We start from the raw sequence: 13,228 nt of genomic DNA on the forward strand, positions 1-13,228 counted from the left end.
TCTATAGGAAAGCCACAAGGGCTCCACTATACAAGCTAGAAGCAAGCCATGCAGCCTGGTTACTTTTGACAAAGACTGTACGTACATACCCCTGGCTACGCTTAGGTTTCGCTCGAAAGTAAGACGCATGACGCAGCGTTCGCAGGCAGTTTGAGCGGACGTGCTTACATGCGCTCCGCAAAATTTATCCCTTACGACCGGATTACCTGATATCAGCCGTCTGAAGCTAGTATTATCAGCCTCCGCTTCTCGTCAGGAGCCTCCCGATGCCAACCTTTCCTGGTTTGGATTAGCACATCAAGAGGCGGATCCATATCTTCTCCTCATAGCGCTGCGCTAAGAGGCTGAAAGCCTCGCGACGCAGCAGCCACCGATACCGAACGCCGCTAGAGACGCAGCTTCGCGCTCGGACCACCGGCGCGTCGGCGCCTCGGCGGCGGCATGGAACCCATTGTAGTAGAGGGAGAAAACATACCACACTTGGAGCTGACCTCTACCAACGCGGCGAGGCGCGCGGCGCGCACACCATCTGCATGCTATGACGTCACTCCGCGACCGGAAACAACCACGACCGGCTTGCTCTAAGCGTCGCGGGTGCTGCACTGCTGGAGTTAGGAGTTAGTCACTGCACAGCGGAGGTTAAATATGTTTCAGGCGGTCTGTGCCGGCTCCTCGTGGTCACCTAACGCCAGAATTATGAGTGGAACACTAGGTGAACCGCTGCCAGCGTTGCCATACAGCACAGGTTGTGAAAAACAGCGATGCAGACTGGCATCAAATTTATGTGATCGTGAGCACCGAAAAATCAACTTGAAGGCATAGCTTCTTGACCTTGCCTTTGTTGCTCAGGCATAAACTATTTATATCCGCTACGAGACACTCTTCACCCAGCCTTAGTGAAAGGCTGTTTGTCGTGTGGCATGAAATATGAAGTGTCGGGAAAACAGCTGTTATGATGACCAGCTTCCCATCTAGAAGTCATGTGCAATACATATGACAGTTTTGATTTTCGATGCCTATGTATGGCTCAGCAAGAGCACAAAGCCAGTAACTAAACGAGCAGTGAAAGGATTGGCCTGCTACTTTTGAGTGCACAGAAACATGCTGCCCCAATCCGTTCAGGCCAAACGGTTAAAAATGTAGATTGCACACATTTTTCAAACGCCAGTGAGCCACACCGTCTTCACATGGCCTAGGCTGGGCAGCTGTGTTGGATGAGGTCCATTATTTTGTAGACAGGGACTGCTCACACCCGATTTATGTAACTGCTACAATAATAAAAACATAGGGTCACTGACCAAGTCAAAGTTCATTAAAATTTTGACTTGGTCAGTGACCCTATGTTTTTATTATGCCTCTACCTGACCAGACGACGTTTCGCCAAACTCTTGACTACAACTGCTACAATGAGTGGCATTTTCTCGCAGGGCTTAAGCAACATTCTATCACTCTGTCTCAAAACAGTGTCAGATGTATGAAGAAAAAAAACCCCAAGCAGCTGAAGAAGCCATTACACATAAGTGGCAAAAGTGTGGCAGGATTAAACACTACAAGGTGCACAAAGCCCAAATGTTTTTTGCAGTGCTACTCAGGAACTGGACATGCTAGACAGAATGACGCATCTGTTCAACAGATTTAATACTGCTTCAGGACTGTGCTCTCAAGAAGCCAAGGAAGAAAAGAAAACCTTTTTGTTTTAAAATAATTTTTTAATTCAAAACTTTAGCATTCGTTCCCATTAACACTATCACTTTCCAACTGAACACATCATCATAACCACTATTTTGCAGTGTAAAGGAGTATACAGCACTTTCTACGTGCCAACACTGGCAAGAATGACAGTGACAGAAAGACGAAATTAGCTGTCACCACCAGCAACAGCATGCCCATTAAAACATATTGCCTGGACAGTGAATGGATAGGAGCCTCTGTAAACAAACCAGTCTCGCACTTAATAGCTCAACAAGAACAGACATGCGTTTCCAAACAGCACGACAGCTCACTTCTTACCATACACTAGCAGCCCAATCACAAGGCACTGTAAGGCAGTCAGACAGTATTGCAACAAGCCAAGCACATCAGCAAGTTCAAAGCTTATACACAGTTACATTGGACAGGCATCTAACAGTCTTATTAAAAAATGCGGGCAAGTATGCCACGAGTACCAACTGCCCAAGATGGGACTGTAACAGAGGAACCAAAAGAAAGACGCATTCCAAGCTCAGTACCTTTACTTCTAAGGAGCTCCACTGTGCGTATATTGCGTTTCGTTCACACATGCTTCTGAAACTGCCAAGATGAACGTTTGTCGTCAGTGAAAGCATTTATTCAGCCAAAAAGGCCTTGGATGTTAATTTATAGAAATTGTTCAAGCATAGATGCCACAAGCTGGAAGAGCAGATATACTAACTGCGTTGTCAACAAAACAGACAATGCTCGATTGTCACTGCATCTCCTCAATTCAAATTTTAGACAGCTAGGCATAATGCCAAGATTTATTCTAAAGCTCAGTTGAAGAAGCTTGAGTAATCACTGCACTTTGCTCTAGCTCAAATAAGCCAGCGGGAAATTATGCTACCAACATAGGTGTGTGCAAGACTTCACAGTGAAAACAATGACACCTTTCTCCACCACCTTTCTTCTTCTTTTCCTACCTTATGTGCCACCTTTAGCAAATCTGCACTCCCTTCAAGAAGGCCGTGGACCCTTGGCCACTTGCCTGCAAGTGCTTATGGCTATCAGTACAGTAAACAATGGATGCTATACAATATATAAAAAGGCTAAGCTGCACACTTTATCTTGCTGCTGTTCACAAAACAAATTTTTCAAACTCTTTCTCCTCGGCGACTCTGCATGACATATTATGCTCATGCACAAACAGGAACTTGTCTTTATAACAGTGCTGATGCCACTGCAGTGACTAGTGCAAGGACGGTTGTGGTAAGACAAGTGCAAAGTCAGCTTAATTGCCTATCACTGATCAGTAGAATGGCTCTCTCCTAACGTTCATAACATGCATGGCCTGGTGCTGCAAAACAGATCACTTTGCAAAGCACATTCACATGATTACACAGGAAAAAGACAACTTCCGCAGATTTAAAAGTCTCTTGTGGTAGGATTTCAAGGAAGTTATGAGTTCTCTAGTAGGCAATCTTAAACTTCTTTAATAAAGAAGAGAAAACATATTGCTGGACCACTCTATGGATTTGGCTGAGACACCACTAAATGGCTGGAAACACCAATCTAGCAAGAGCCATCTCTTCGAACAGTGGTACAAATTATAGCTTAATGACATATATGCGAACTCAATTAGCTTTTAAACCTACACTGCCATAACAGGTAGTATTGAGACAGTGCACAAAATCTACGTTATAATTATCGTTTCTTACTGTTCACATAAGGTGTCTGCACAAAGCTTGAACTGAAACCTTGAACTGAAACAGCACCCAACTGAAACAGCACCCAACTGAAACCTCACATTCAGATGAAGCCCTTTCAAATACAGGCAATGACAGGCAATAAGCCTGGCTTTTGCAAATGGTTGGCCTTGAGATTCATGAGATTCACTGACGGCTTGCAGTAATCGATTTTCAGTTCTTGCATTTTTTAGTCACAGCGCTCCACATGCAACAAAATCTACATAAACATTACTAATACAGGCAAGCATTATGTCGTAAGCCTTGTGAAGCAATCCACAGCAGGGCAACTCTGAGAATGGGAATTTTGACACCCCACATGTTTTACATGGCGCCACATTGCAGTAAAAATGATAGCACTCTTAATTCCTCAGTGCTTTCCTCAGTGATGCCCAATTAGCTGCACATATTACAAGGCTCTCAACATTTTTACTGAAGAGTGCAGATTGACAACACTGTCGCTCCATTCAAGACATCCGGCAGCTCCACCACTACTCAGACAGCAAACTACACAGGATGCCCTACAATACCAACAAAATTTCAGTGCCTGACTTTGACGCTTGCCTAATATGTATAACAAGAACACCAGCGACTGTCTCCAACTGCTTCAGTCATCTATAAACAGACTTTCTGAATGCTTTAACTGTACACAGCATCAAGCTGTGTCGACATATTTATTAGTATCACGTACACTGTCTCTATTAACTTAAAAGATCACTACACATTATGCTTAAAGCTCACCCAAGCTATGCTTAACGCTCACCCCAAAGTTCTTCAAACAACGAGCTAATGTGTGTTCACAGTATCTACAATGCGGCTAGCATGTAGCCTGAAAAGTAATGATAGCGTCTATGGTGGTGCTTTACACAAAACTACACAGGAAATTTTCACTAGGTGGCCACTCCACTTCGTTGCGCAAACAAATCACTAAAAATAAAAAGGTTCGATCTCAAAGTGATCAAAATGAGGAAGAAACTATTCGTTCATGATTCGTTGTGCGTGAATGCCTGATTGCTTGTGCGACTGTGGAGTATCAGCAAGCCCTCCTGCATTCCACTAAACGCAAGATTGTGCAGCATGTGCCAGCTGTTGTCGGGTTCAGCCTGGACCGTGAGCCGGAGGTAGGTCAGCAAATGAAACTATGAACTGCAACAGATCCTAAAGTTTCCCGAAGCAGTGTGATTTACAAACATCTAAAACGTTTCTAGTGAGCCACAATGTATAATAAAGATGCACCCATTTAGAAGAAGAAAAAAAAAGCACCACTATCCGCACGCCTTCTCTCCAGCAAGGGAGTGAACTGTGTACAGATCCTTTCCAAGTGTCCAATTCTAGAACGCTAGCAAAGAGAACACAATTTCACCCAACTTGCCCCACAAAGTGTGCATCCTGGACGCCAAACGCTGAACCTTTGTGGCCTTAACTCTAGAAGAGCATGCACCAAAAGAAAAAAAAAAAAAAGATGATGCACCATTTCGGATGACAATCGAGGAAATCGGTGCAAGTAGTCCAGAGTCACAACATGTTCAACTCTGCAGCCAGCGCTGATCAAAAGGTCTCGCTGGGGTCACACTCAGCACTCGTGTGGCCGAACATTTCGCAGACGTCGCAGTAAGGTCGGCTCGAGCGTCTGGGGGAGCCGTGGTGGCTGTGCGTTGCCATCTCTTCTTCCATGCTGCATTGGACCGGACAATCGGCTGTGTCGTGCAGGTCAAAGCGGTCGCAGATGTCGCAGAAAAGCCTCGGTGGCACAGGGGCCTTGATGCCATTGCTGGAAAGCATGCAACAAGCCCTTTTTCTTACGAGTTACGACCCTCTTTGGGTACACACTAGAAACTATGCCGCTTGAAAGCCAGAAGGAAACAACACCATATTTGCATCTACAGTGCTGCTGTGTGACTGTGTACCATTAAGAACCACCTTTAATATTTCTTATTTTCACTGTTAGTTCAAGCAAACTCCTTGAACCCTTAAACCTAGTTGGCTGCCATCTTCATCTTGTGATCATTGATAATATCATCTGCTGTTCTCCATGCTACCCCACTTGCTATATACCATCACAGCCCCACACACCATCAGCAACACTAACAGACATGCCAGCATGTTCATTTCATCCATTGTTCCACTTATTTAAGCTACATCAATTACAAGTAATGAGGGGGTGCATCTATCTGGGCTCAGTATTCACTGAAGTGCTGGGCCATGAGAATAAATTAATCGAACGGTATGAATAAGGTGGGGTGCATTTGGCAGGCACTCCAGAGTTACGATTGAGCAGCTCACCACAAGCAGGTACATGATCAATATATCCTGCCGGTTCTCACATATGGGGCTAAAACTCGAAAAAGCTCAAGATTGGACACGCAAAAGCCCAGGACGTGATGAAAAGGAAGATGAACAAAGGATAGAAGAACATGGATCAGAAGGCAGACACGAGTTGTTATCCCAGGTGAAATTGAGATACGTATTTCCTCCAGCAAAAATTTCCCACCAGCACGTCAAATGGCTGGTAGAAATCCTTCCACTAAGACTTTGCAAATACAAACCTCCAATGCAACAATGCAGAGGACTCGCTCGCATCTCTCCTCCTCTTCCGTGTTTAAAGAAAGCCTCCGATGTTTCTACTGGTGATTTCCTCTATTAATTGATGGCAGTATAATTTTTCACTTTTGAGACACCTGGGAGTACATGTTCTCATGTTTCCAAAACAACACTGTACATGCATTCGCTGACTTTATGCCTCTATGTTCTTTGAAGCAACTATACCTGAATCAACACATGCACCATTTCCCGAGAGCCCTTGCCAAGGGTTGGCCAACAGCCAAGACCAACTTACAGGCTGATGTCAATGTCATCAAGAGTGGGTCCAGCTTCAAGGATCTCATTGCGCCTCTTGAGATCGTCATTCTTTCGCTGCATGTCCACAATAATGGAGTTGAGGAAGTCGACCTAAAATAAAACAAGCACAGAGAGTATGCATCCACACTGGCTGTGGTTAAGCCGTGGCCACAACTGCAAATGTGTCAGATCAGGCGCTCAATGTTCACTCTCTGATGTTCAGCACTTCCAAATGGCTGCAAATAAGAATTTTCTTGTTTGTGCATGTGCGCACCGCTAACATTGCAGTACTGGCCAAAGAGAAAAAATTACAGAATGGCAAGAAAGAATATGAGCATAAAATAGACTAGCATGACATGTAGACAATTTAGAAAAATCTGACCTGCATCTGGAGACTGTCTCTCTCTTCTTTTAAGGCTACATCACCACCTGAAAAGAAATATGAATCATCACAAACATATATAAAGGCGTCGCAAGGAAAATCAGCAGAGAGGAAAGAGAATGTGCACACTGAAGTAGGCAGAAATGTTTACACTGCAGGCAATCACTGATGCCACACTTAGAAGAAATGATGGCCAACTGTTTGTTTCTGTCCAAGTAACACACACATAGCATAGTATTTAGTTGAGAGGACATAGGATGTAACTTCAAGCCAGCCCACACCAACAGTTTGCCAACCGTCGGTAAGTATGCTTGTTCTCCTGAAAGCAAGTCATTGTACAGATAAAAAAGAAACATAAAAAGTTTTTTAAAAAATCACGAGTGTCGTGTTGTCATCTTCTCTGCCATCATCTTTTTTTGCACTCTCTAACCATGGATACGTACCAACTAGCCCAACTTCTCACGTTAATGCAATTTTAAAAATCACTCTTTGCAAACAGGAAGCCTGCCAAAAATGTCATTATCACATTGTATAGTGAACTTTTTGGGTATTGAAAATAAATTTAGCCAAGCTTCCGTATAGATAACTGCATTGAAAAGTGGCCTTTTTGAGACAGCTTCCACAAATGATGTGAGAAGCTGATTAAGTCGGACAGTTAATCTAGCAGATATTTCCTGTTAAGATCATGAAAGATGCCTTCAGTATTCATGCTATGACCCACTTCTCTATATCCAGACGCACTTCAGTTATGTTCAGCACTGCAAATTCTGACCAGTAAACCTGAAAGGTTTACTTGGTTGCTCGTGACAATCACTGGTCTTGCAGTCCAGCATTTGTCTAACCATTAGGGTATGAAAATCCTGTTTCATCTTGCAAGTACATCAATAAGACAGGCCCATTTAATACCAGACACAACTGCAGAAAAAGATGAGCCAAGTTCCTTCACACTTGAACACTGATGGTAAAAAGTCAGGTCTAGATTTCCCACTACAATATGAGTGAGAAGTCCTACGTGAGCAATGCTGAATGGCAACAGCCACAGCCACCTGATGTGTGCTCACCTCCACTTCCCAACGAAGGTATACTACTGACGACAGAAGCCGAGGCAGAAGAAGAGGTCTTGCCGTTGACACCCAAAGCAGCAGTGCTGGCAGCAGACCTGAGTTCGGCCACCTTGGCCTCCAGCTGGTGCTTTTCTTCCTGAACCTTCTGGAGGAGGTCTCGAACCGACCGATTCCGCTCCAGCTCAGACTCCAACTGGGAGACCTGTGCACAAAGAAGACGCACTTCGATGTGAAAGCCACAGGGGCAATGAGGTAGTCCAACTGAGAGGGCTAGGGAGTACAGAAACGAATATGAGCCTATAAGCACATGAATCACACGCTTGTACCTGTGCTCGTGTCTATCAACATTGCCATGTTATTAGAGGAAAACAGTGGTACTTGCAAGTGTCAACAAGTGTTAATCAGTCACCACAGAAGCTGCTGTAATATGCTCAGGCTAGCATTACTGCAAACGAGATACCAAGCTGGTTCCAAAAGTTGTCTTCACATCCTTATGGAAGTCTGTTCACATCAGAGGCTACTGACCTCATTGAATCTCACGTTTATGAAGACATTTATGAAAGCTGTAATCTCGTACACATATTCCACTACTGGCCCAGAAAAAAGAAGCCTTTTGAAGACTATCCTAATTTCATAGCTCATTCAGCATACAATAAACTCCCTCACAACCACCAGTCCAACACCCCTTCAAACCTGCCAATAGCCAATCATGTGCAAACCTAATAATTATCACTTTCTTGCCAAAACTGCAATAATTCCATCACTTTACAGTTCAAACTTGATGCCATGCATTTTGAAGCAGAGCTCCTCAATAAAACACCAGTTCTGCAACTGTCTCCAGGACTCATGGTTCAAGAAGCATGACGAGCAGCCAGAAAGACAGTTGTCTACTCAATGTTACCCAATATGCGACAATCAAATGAACTGTTCAGTGCTTTTCAAAAGCTACGGACTGCTACCCGTACATGCTGGCTGGCTGAGTTCACTGTTCATGAAACCCTTATCCGAGCACCATTGACCCCCTATGCCTAGGACCTTGGAGGGCGGACTGAGACTGTCCCTTCGAGCCAGTATCAAAGAGTATTACGATACTCCATCTTGATCATAGACCCTACCCCGACCCTCATCCTTGTGTTTCCGTGTGGGAGGCTCATGCCCTTCGACATTAACAACGCAGCACTCTAGACCCTGCTGCACAGCTTTATTTGTGCAAGTTCAGTCGCAGTCCTTCATGTCTCAATTGCCCTGCCCCTTATGTCAACCTCTCCCACTGCCTGTTCTCTTGCTTGGTTGCTTTGATGTCGGGTTTCTTTCCCACCCCCTCCCCAACAATTGGGGCATGGCTGGACTGGCTTGATGCTTATGATGAGGAAGAACAGTGCTGGCATGTGCAGCAGACCAAGGATGTCTTAAGCACCTAAGTACTGTGCCTCAATAAAGTCTAACATAGTATACTACTACTGCACATATGAAACTTAGCACTACATTAAAAAGCCACATAAAAGATATAGTTTAAAAAAAAAACAGCCCAACTTGGAAGCGGAGTTTCATGATGATATGACTGGACATCTCTGCTTCACACCTTCTTTCAAAAGCAGCTTTTGTGGAGCTTATCACACCAACCTACACACTACAATGCACTTGTCACGCCAGAACATCTCCGACACAAGCACTGCTGAATTAACTACTGCCAGAAATTAGTTCACTTAAAAGGAGGACAAGCAAGCACAGTGGCGCACCTCTCGAGCCATCTGGCTGAACTTCCGCTGGTCTTCGTCTGCCCGGCCCTTGGCCTGCTCCAGCAAGGTCCGCATCTCCTCCTTGGCCTGGGAAAGCTGCTGCTCCCTGGGTTGGGGGGGGCGTGCGAATGCATGCGCTCACACCACAGCCAACAGGCGCACACAGACAGGCACACCGAAAGCAGCAGCGGCTGCAGCCACACAAGCAGCAGTGTATGTCACCGGAAGCCACCCCCCTTGCTGAAGGGTTGTCACCATACACTCTCGTCCGTGATTTCTTGCGTCTTTCTTTCAGCCCTTCCCTGCACTTCCTGGCTCTTTGACCACCACGACGACTTTTGTCCTGCCACTCAAAAGAGATGCCACCATGGGCCAGGGCATGGGGAAAGCCAGGAGCACATTAGTGAGTGCACCGTCTAGGAAGGAGACAGAATGGTGCAGCGTGATGACATACGACTGGATAGGCGTAATGATAATGACATGGGTGCACCAATTGCGTCCTCGTGCCTGCCAGCATGCCAGCAATCCCAAAGTGGCAGGACGTTAATGAATGGCCATTTGTAGACTCTCTACTATAAAAAAAACCAAGTCGTACATGCATTTTGCCACCATTCCTCATATAGACAATCACTTTCTACAATGGCCTCATAACTTGAAGCTTAAGTAAGCAGTGCATGTCAAGAAACAAACACCCGCCAAGGTTTTACATTTTTCTTCATTTCACCTTGGTGAGTGTTTGTTTCTTGACATGCAGAATTTCTCTCGTCAGACGGGTTTCCACCGTACCCTGAACTTAATTAAGTAAGCAGTGGCTATTTGATTGCCCTTCAATCGAAGTTTATAGTATTTGTTTGCAGTGATAACAACCAAGGGTGTGCCATGCAACTTTCTAAGTATGAGACCTCCTCTTTGTGCTTGCATACTTTTCTTTCACAGTTGTGCTTCTCCTGACCTGATACATGTGCATTACTGCACTAGCATTACAATTATCTACAGCTCATTCTTGCTCACATAAAAGGTCAATGAAGAGAGGTTTGTGTTCATGAGAATTCTGCTCAGCTCTGATAAATCACAGCAAAATTATGATACAACAGCACAGCTGTAAGCTCTGGTAAGGTGATATATTTACAGACAGAGCTGATTGGTAGATCACAGACACTTGTATGATGCCAAGGACAAGTGACACACACCAGTCTGAAGCTTTTTGAGTGCAACACAATGTCCATGATGCCCACACAACATCCGTATTTTCAAGAAGCTATACCAATGTGGAAAACTGAGCATCTATGGCCATTGTATAAGCACTAATAAGGGCAGGAAAACTGCACTTACGTCATACCTTTCTTTCTATAGGCTACCTAAACAAAAGTGCTCAAACATGCTGACCTTGTGTGAGCAGCACCAGAAAGAAGAGAGATATGCAAACAGTTCAAAAGCGCTGCCTTTTATTGAATGGCAGAATATAACTTAACATTTGTAACTGCAACACCGCATAGTGCCGCACTTATTTATGATCACAAGCAGGAAAGGAGAATCTGCTTCACAGGCTTCCCAAACAATTCAATTACGATTCAATAGCCTGAATTGCAGAGTAACGCATTCCTGCAAATTCAACCATGCCACATAAAATATAACTGAGGGTCACTTACTCAAACTAGTTCACAATAAATCTACACCAGATGCATTCTGTAATATACTGTGTTAGAGACAGGAGTACTTGCTTTTTCAGTCTAACTGTCAAGGATATGTGTAAAAACAGTGATATCAGTTGTTTTCATAATTATGCGCCGGCTGACAGCATCAATTCCATCGGTTCTGCCATTTTCAACCTTACAGCTTTGCACACACAATCACTTGCACACATATACAAAAACAAGGCATATTAAAATACCTTCCTTGCTTGGCGACACATCACACGCCCCTCCTGTCTGTACTATATTCCTCCTCTCCCACGAAAATGCACTGACGAGAATATTACCAACACAAAGAAAGTATAGTTACGCGCACTGGAAGTTCCTGCACGTTGGAAGCACGCACAGTTATGGGGCGTTAACATCACCTGCACGACCTCGCATAAAATGAGCGTGTGCCAAAATCCCCAAAACAGGCTTTCAAGTAGCGTGACAAAGCTTCCTGGCAACAGCCCAAGAGGAAGAATTAGGACTCTTTGTCCTAAGTCAACTTTCTAACAGCTTAAGTGCAGACATTTAAAGTAAACCCTTAACATTTGGTGAGCAGTCTTCCCTCTGTAATGCTTTGTGGCTTTGGCTTGATATAAATAAATAAATAAAATACTTTTTTCCTACTTTCAGCACTGAGGCTAGACAGAAACACACAAAAAAAGCTGCAAATATTTTTTTTTTAAATGCCACTTTCTGGCCACAGAAAGAAGTCGTAGCAAAGCAAAACCAAAGCTCCCTTGGGGTGCACCTAACGAGTGCAGCACTACTAAGGCGAATTGGACCAGGGAAAACCACCCAGATGGAGATCAAGAATGCATGCAAGCCAGTAACTGACACCCAGAAAAACTCAATACTATAGTGCCACTGCAGCAACAGGGAAGTCATTAGTAGAGGCACAGCTTAAGACTTTGTGTATGGGCAGATAAATAAGTGAACAAGTGATTCAAAACAACAAATAAACTAAAGAAGCGTCACCAACATCGACCAGTAACCAGCATTAAAGGGACACAACGACCCCATCCAATTCTTGTTCTCAGTAAATATCAATTCTATAGCTTTTTTCCCTATGTACATTTGCCTATTAGCAAAAAAAGTTTTTACTACCGACAAAATTATATTTAAATATTCTCCCATCACTCGATTCAAATTCGTGATGTAGAAACTGGAATGGGCTCCAAGAACACAGTTTGGAAGTGAACGGTGATGCAGCTTAGCCGCAGGAGTTGGTGTGCAAGAAAAACTGTCTTAAAAAATATATATATATATACTGTCAAAAAACGGCGCCTGATCAGAAATGTGGCACAAATGTTTATATGCAAACTGATTTCTCAGCCTCCACAGGACCCGAAAAATAGTCGGAATAATCGGACAGTTCGAAAAATCAAAGAGCCTCAAAAATTTGTTACTGAGATGGAATCGGTCAGAAAAAAAATCGCTCATTTAAACCTCTGCCATATTCCGCCCGCAGGCAATAATACTAGCTCGCATTTGAGCCGGAATCATGCTTACGTCATGTCCGGACCGCAGGTGTCCACGGCACACCGCATGCTACCGTTTGCTTGGCCCACATGTCATGCCCCAAACCGTGTGAAGAACCCCCAAGCAATTCTGTGCTATCACACCACGTGCATGCCTCTTGCTGTCGGTCTGCGCAAACATTTTCAGTGTGAGATTTCTGCAAATGCACAGAGTCCCCCTACCTTGCTACCCACTGTATCGAAAGCAAGAGTGTCCAAGCCGCAATGGACATTCCCGCTGTCGTGTTATAGGCGTGATCACGTGCTCATCATCGTAAGCTGTGTTCCTCGCGCTGCTGCCGCTACACGAAACTTGAAAATGATAAGTGCGCGCCATTGCCTCGAGTGCCAACAATGAGCCACCCTAGCCAATCCATTCAGACATAGAATCCAGAATGGCACAGTGCATGGCAGTGAAGAGGGCCCAAACGCGGTAGCGGTGCCCACTTGCGACTCATTCAGTCTGAAAACTCGAATGTTGCGGCTCTACAGGGTCTGAAATATCAGTCGTAAACATATACACATTCCTATGAGGTGTAACGGTTCCGCAACAAAGTCTGAAATATGGCACTGGTCCGAATTACCGGAGC

At 44.4% G+C, this 13,228-nt stretch overlaps 1 protein-coding gene across 1 annotated transcript in view; it reads right to left on the minus strand.

The window, feature by feature from the left end:
* Positions 1 to 1,688: 1,688 nt before the first annotated feature.
* LOC149364852 (uncharacterized) overlaps positions 1,689 to 13,228 on the minus strand; it is a 54,472-nt gene continuing 42,932 nt past the window's right edge. The window contains exons 20-24 of the mRNA XM_089574778.1: positions 9,440 to 9,545; positions 7,698 to 7,902; positions 6,637 to 6,683; positions 6,253 to 6,365; positions 1,689 to 5,187 (exon numbers count right to left, since the gene is read on the minus strand). Of these exons, the coding sequence (XP_089430904.1) occupies positions 4,965 to 5,187; positions 6,253 to 6,365; positions 6,637 to 6,683; positions 7,698 to 7,902; positions 9,440 to 9,545 (694 nt within the window). The 3' untranslated portion in view covers positions 1,689 to 4,964. The remainder of the gene's footprint in view (positions 5,188 to 6,252; positions 6,366 to 6,636; positions 6,684 to 7,697; positions 7,903 to 9,439; positions 9,546 to 13,228) is intronic.

Source organism: Amblyomma mixtum, chromosome 2, assembly GCF_055824585.1.
Source record: "Amblyomma mixtum isolate Tamu chromosome 2, ASM5582458v1, whole genome shotgun sequence".
Taxonomy (NCBI): domain Eukaryota; kingdom Metazoa; phylum Arthropoda; class Arachnida; order Ixodida; family Ixodidae; genus Amblyomma; species Amblyomma mixtum.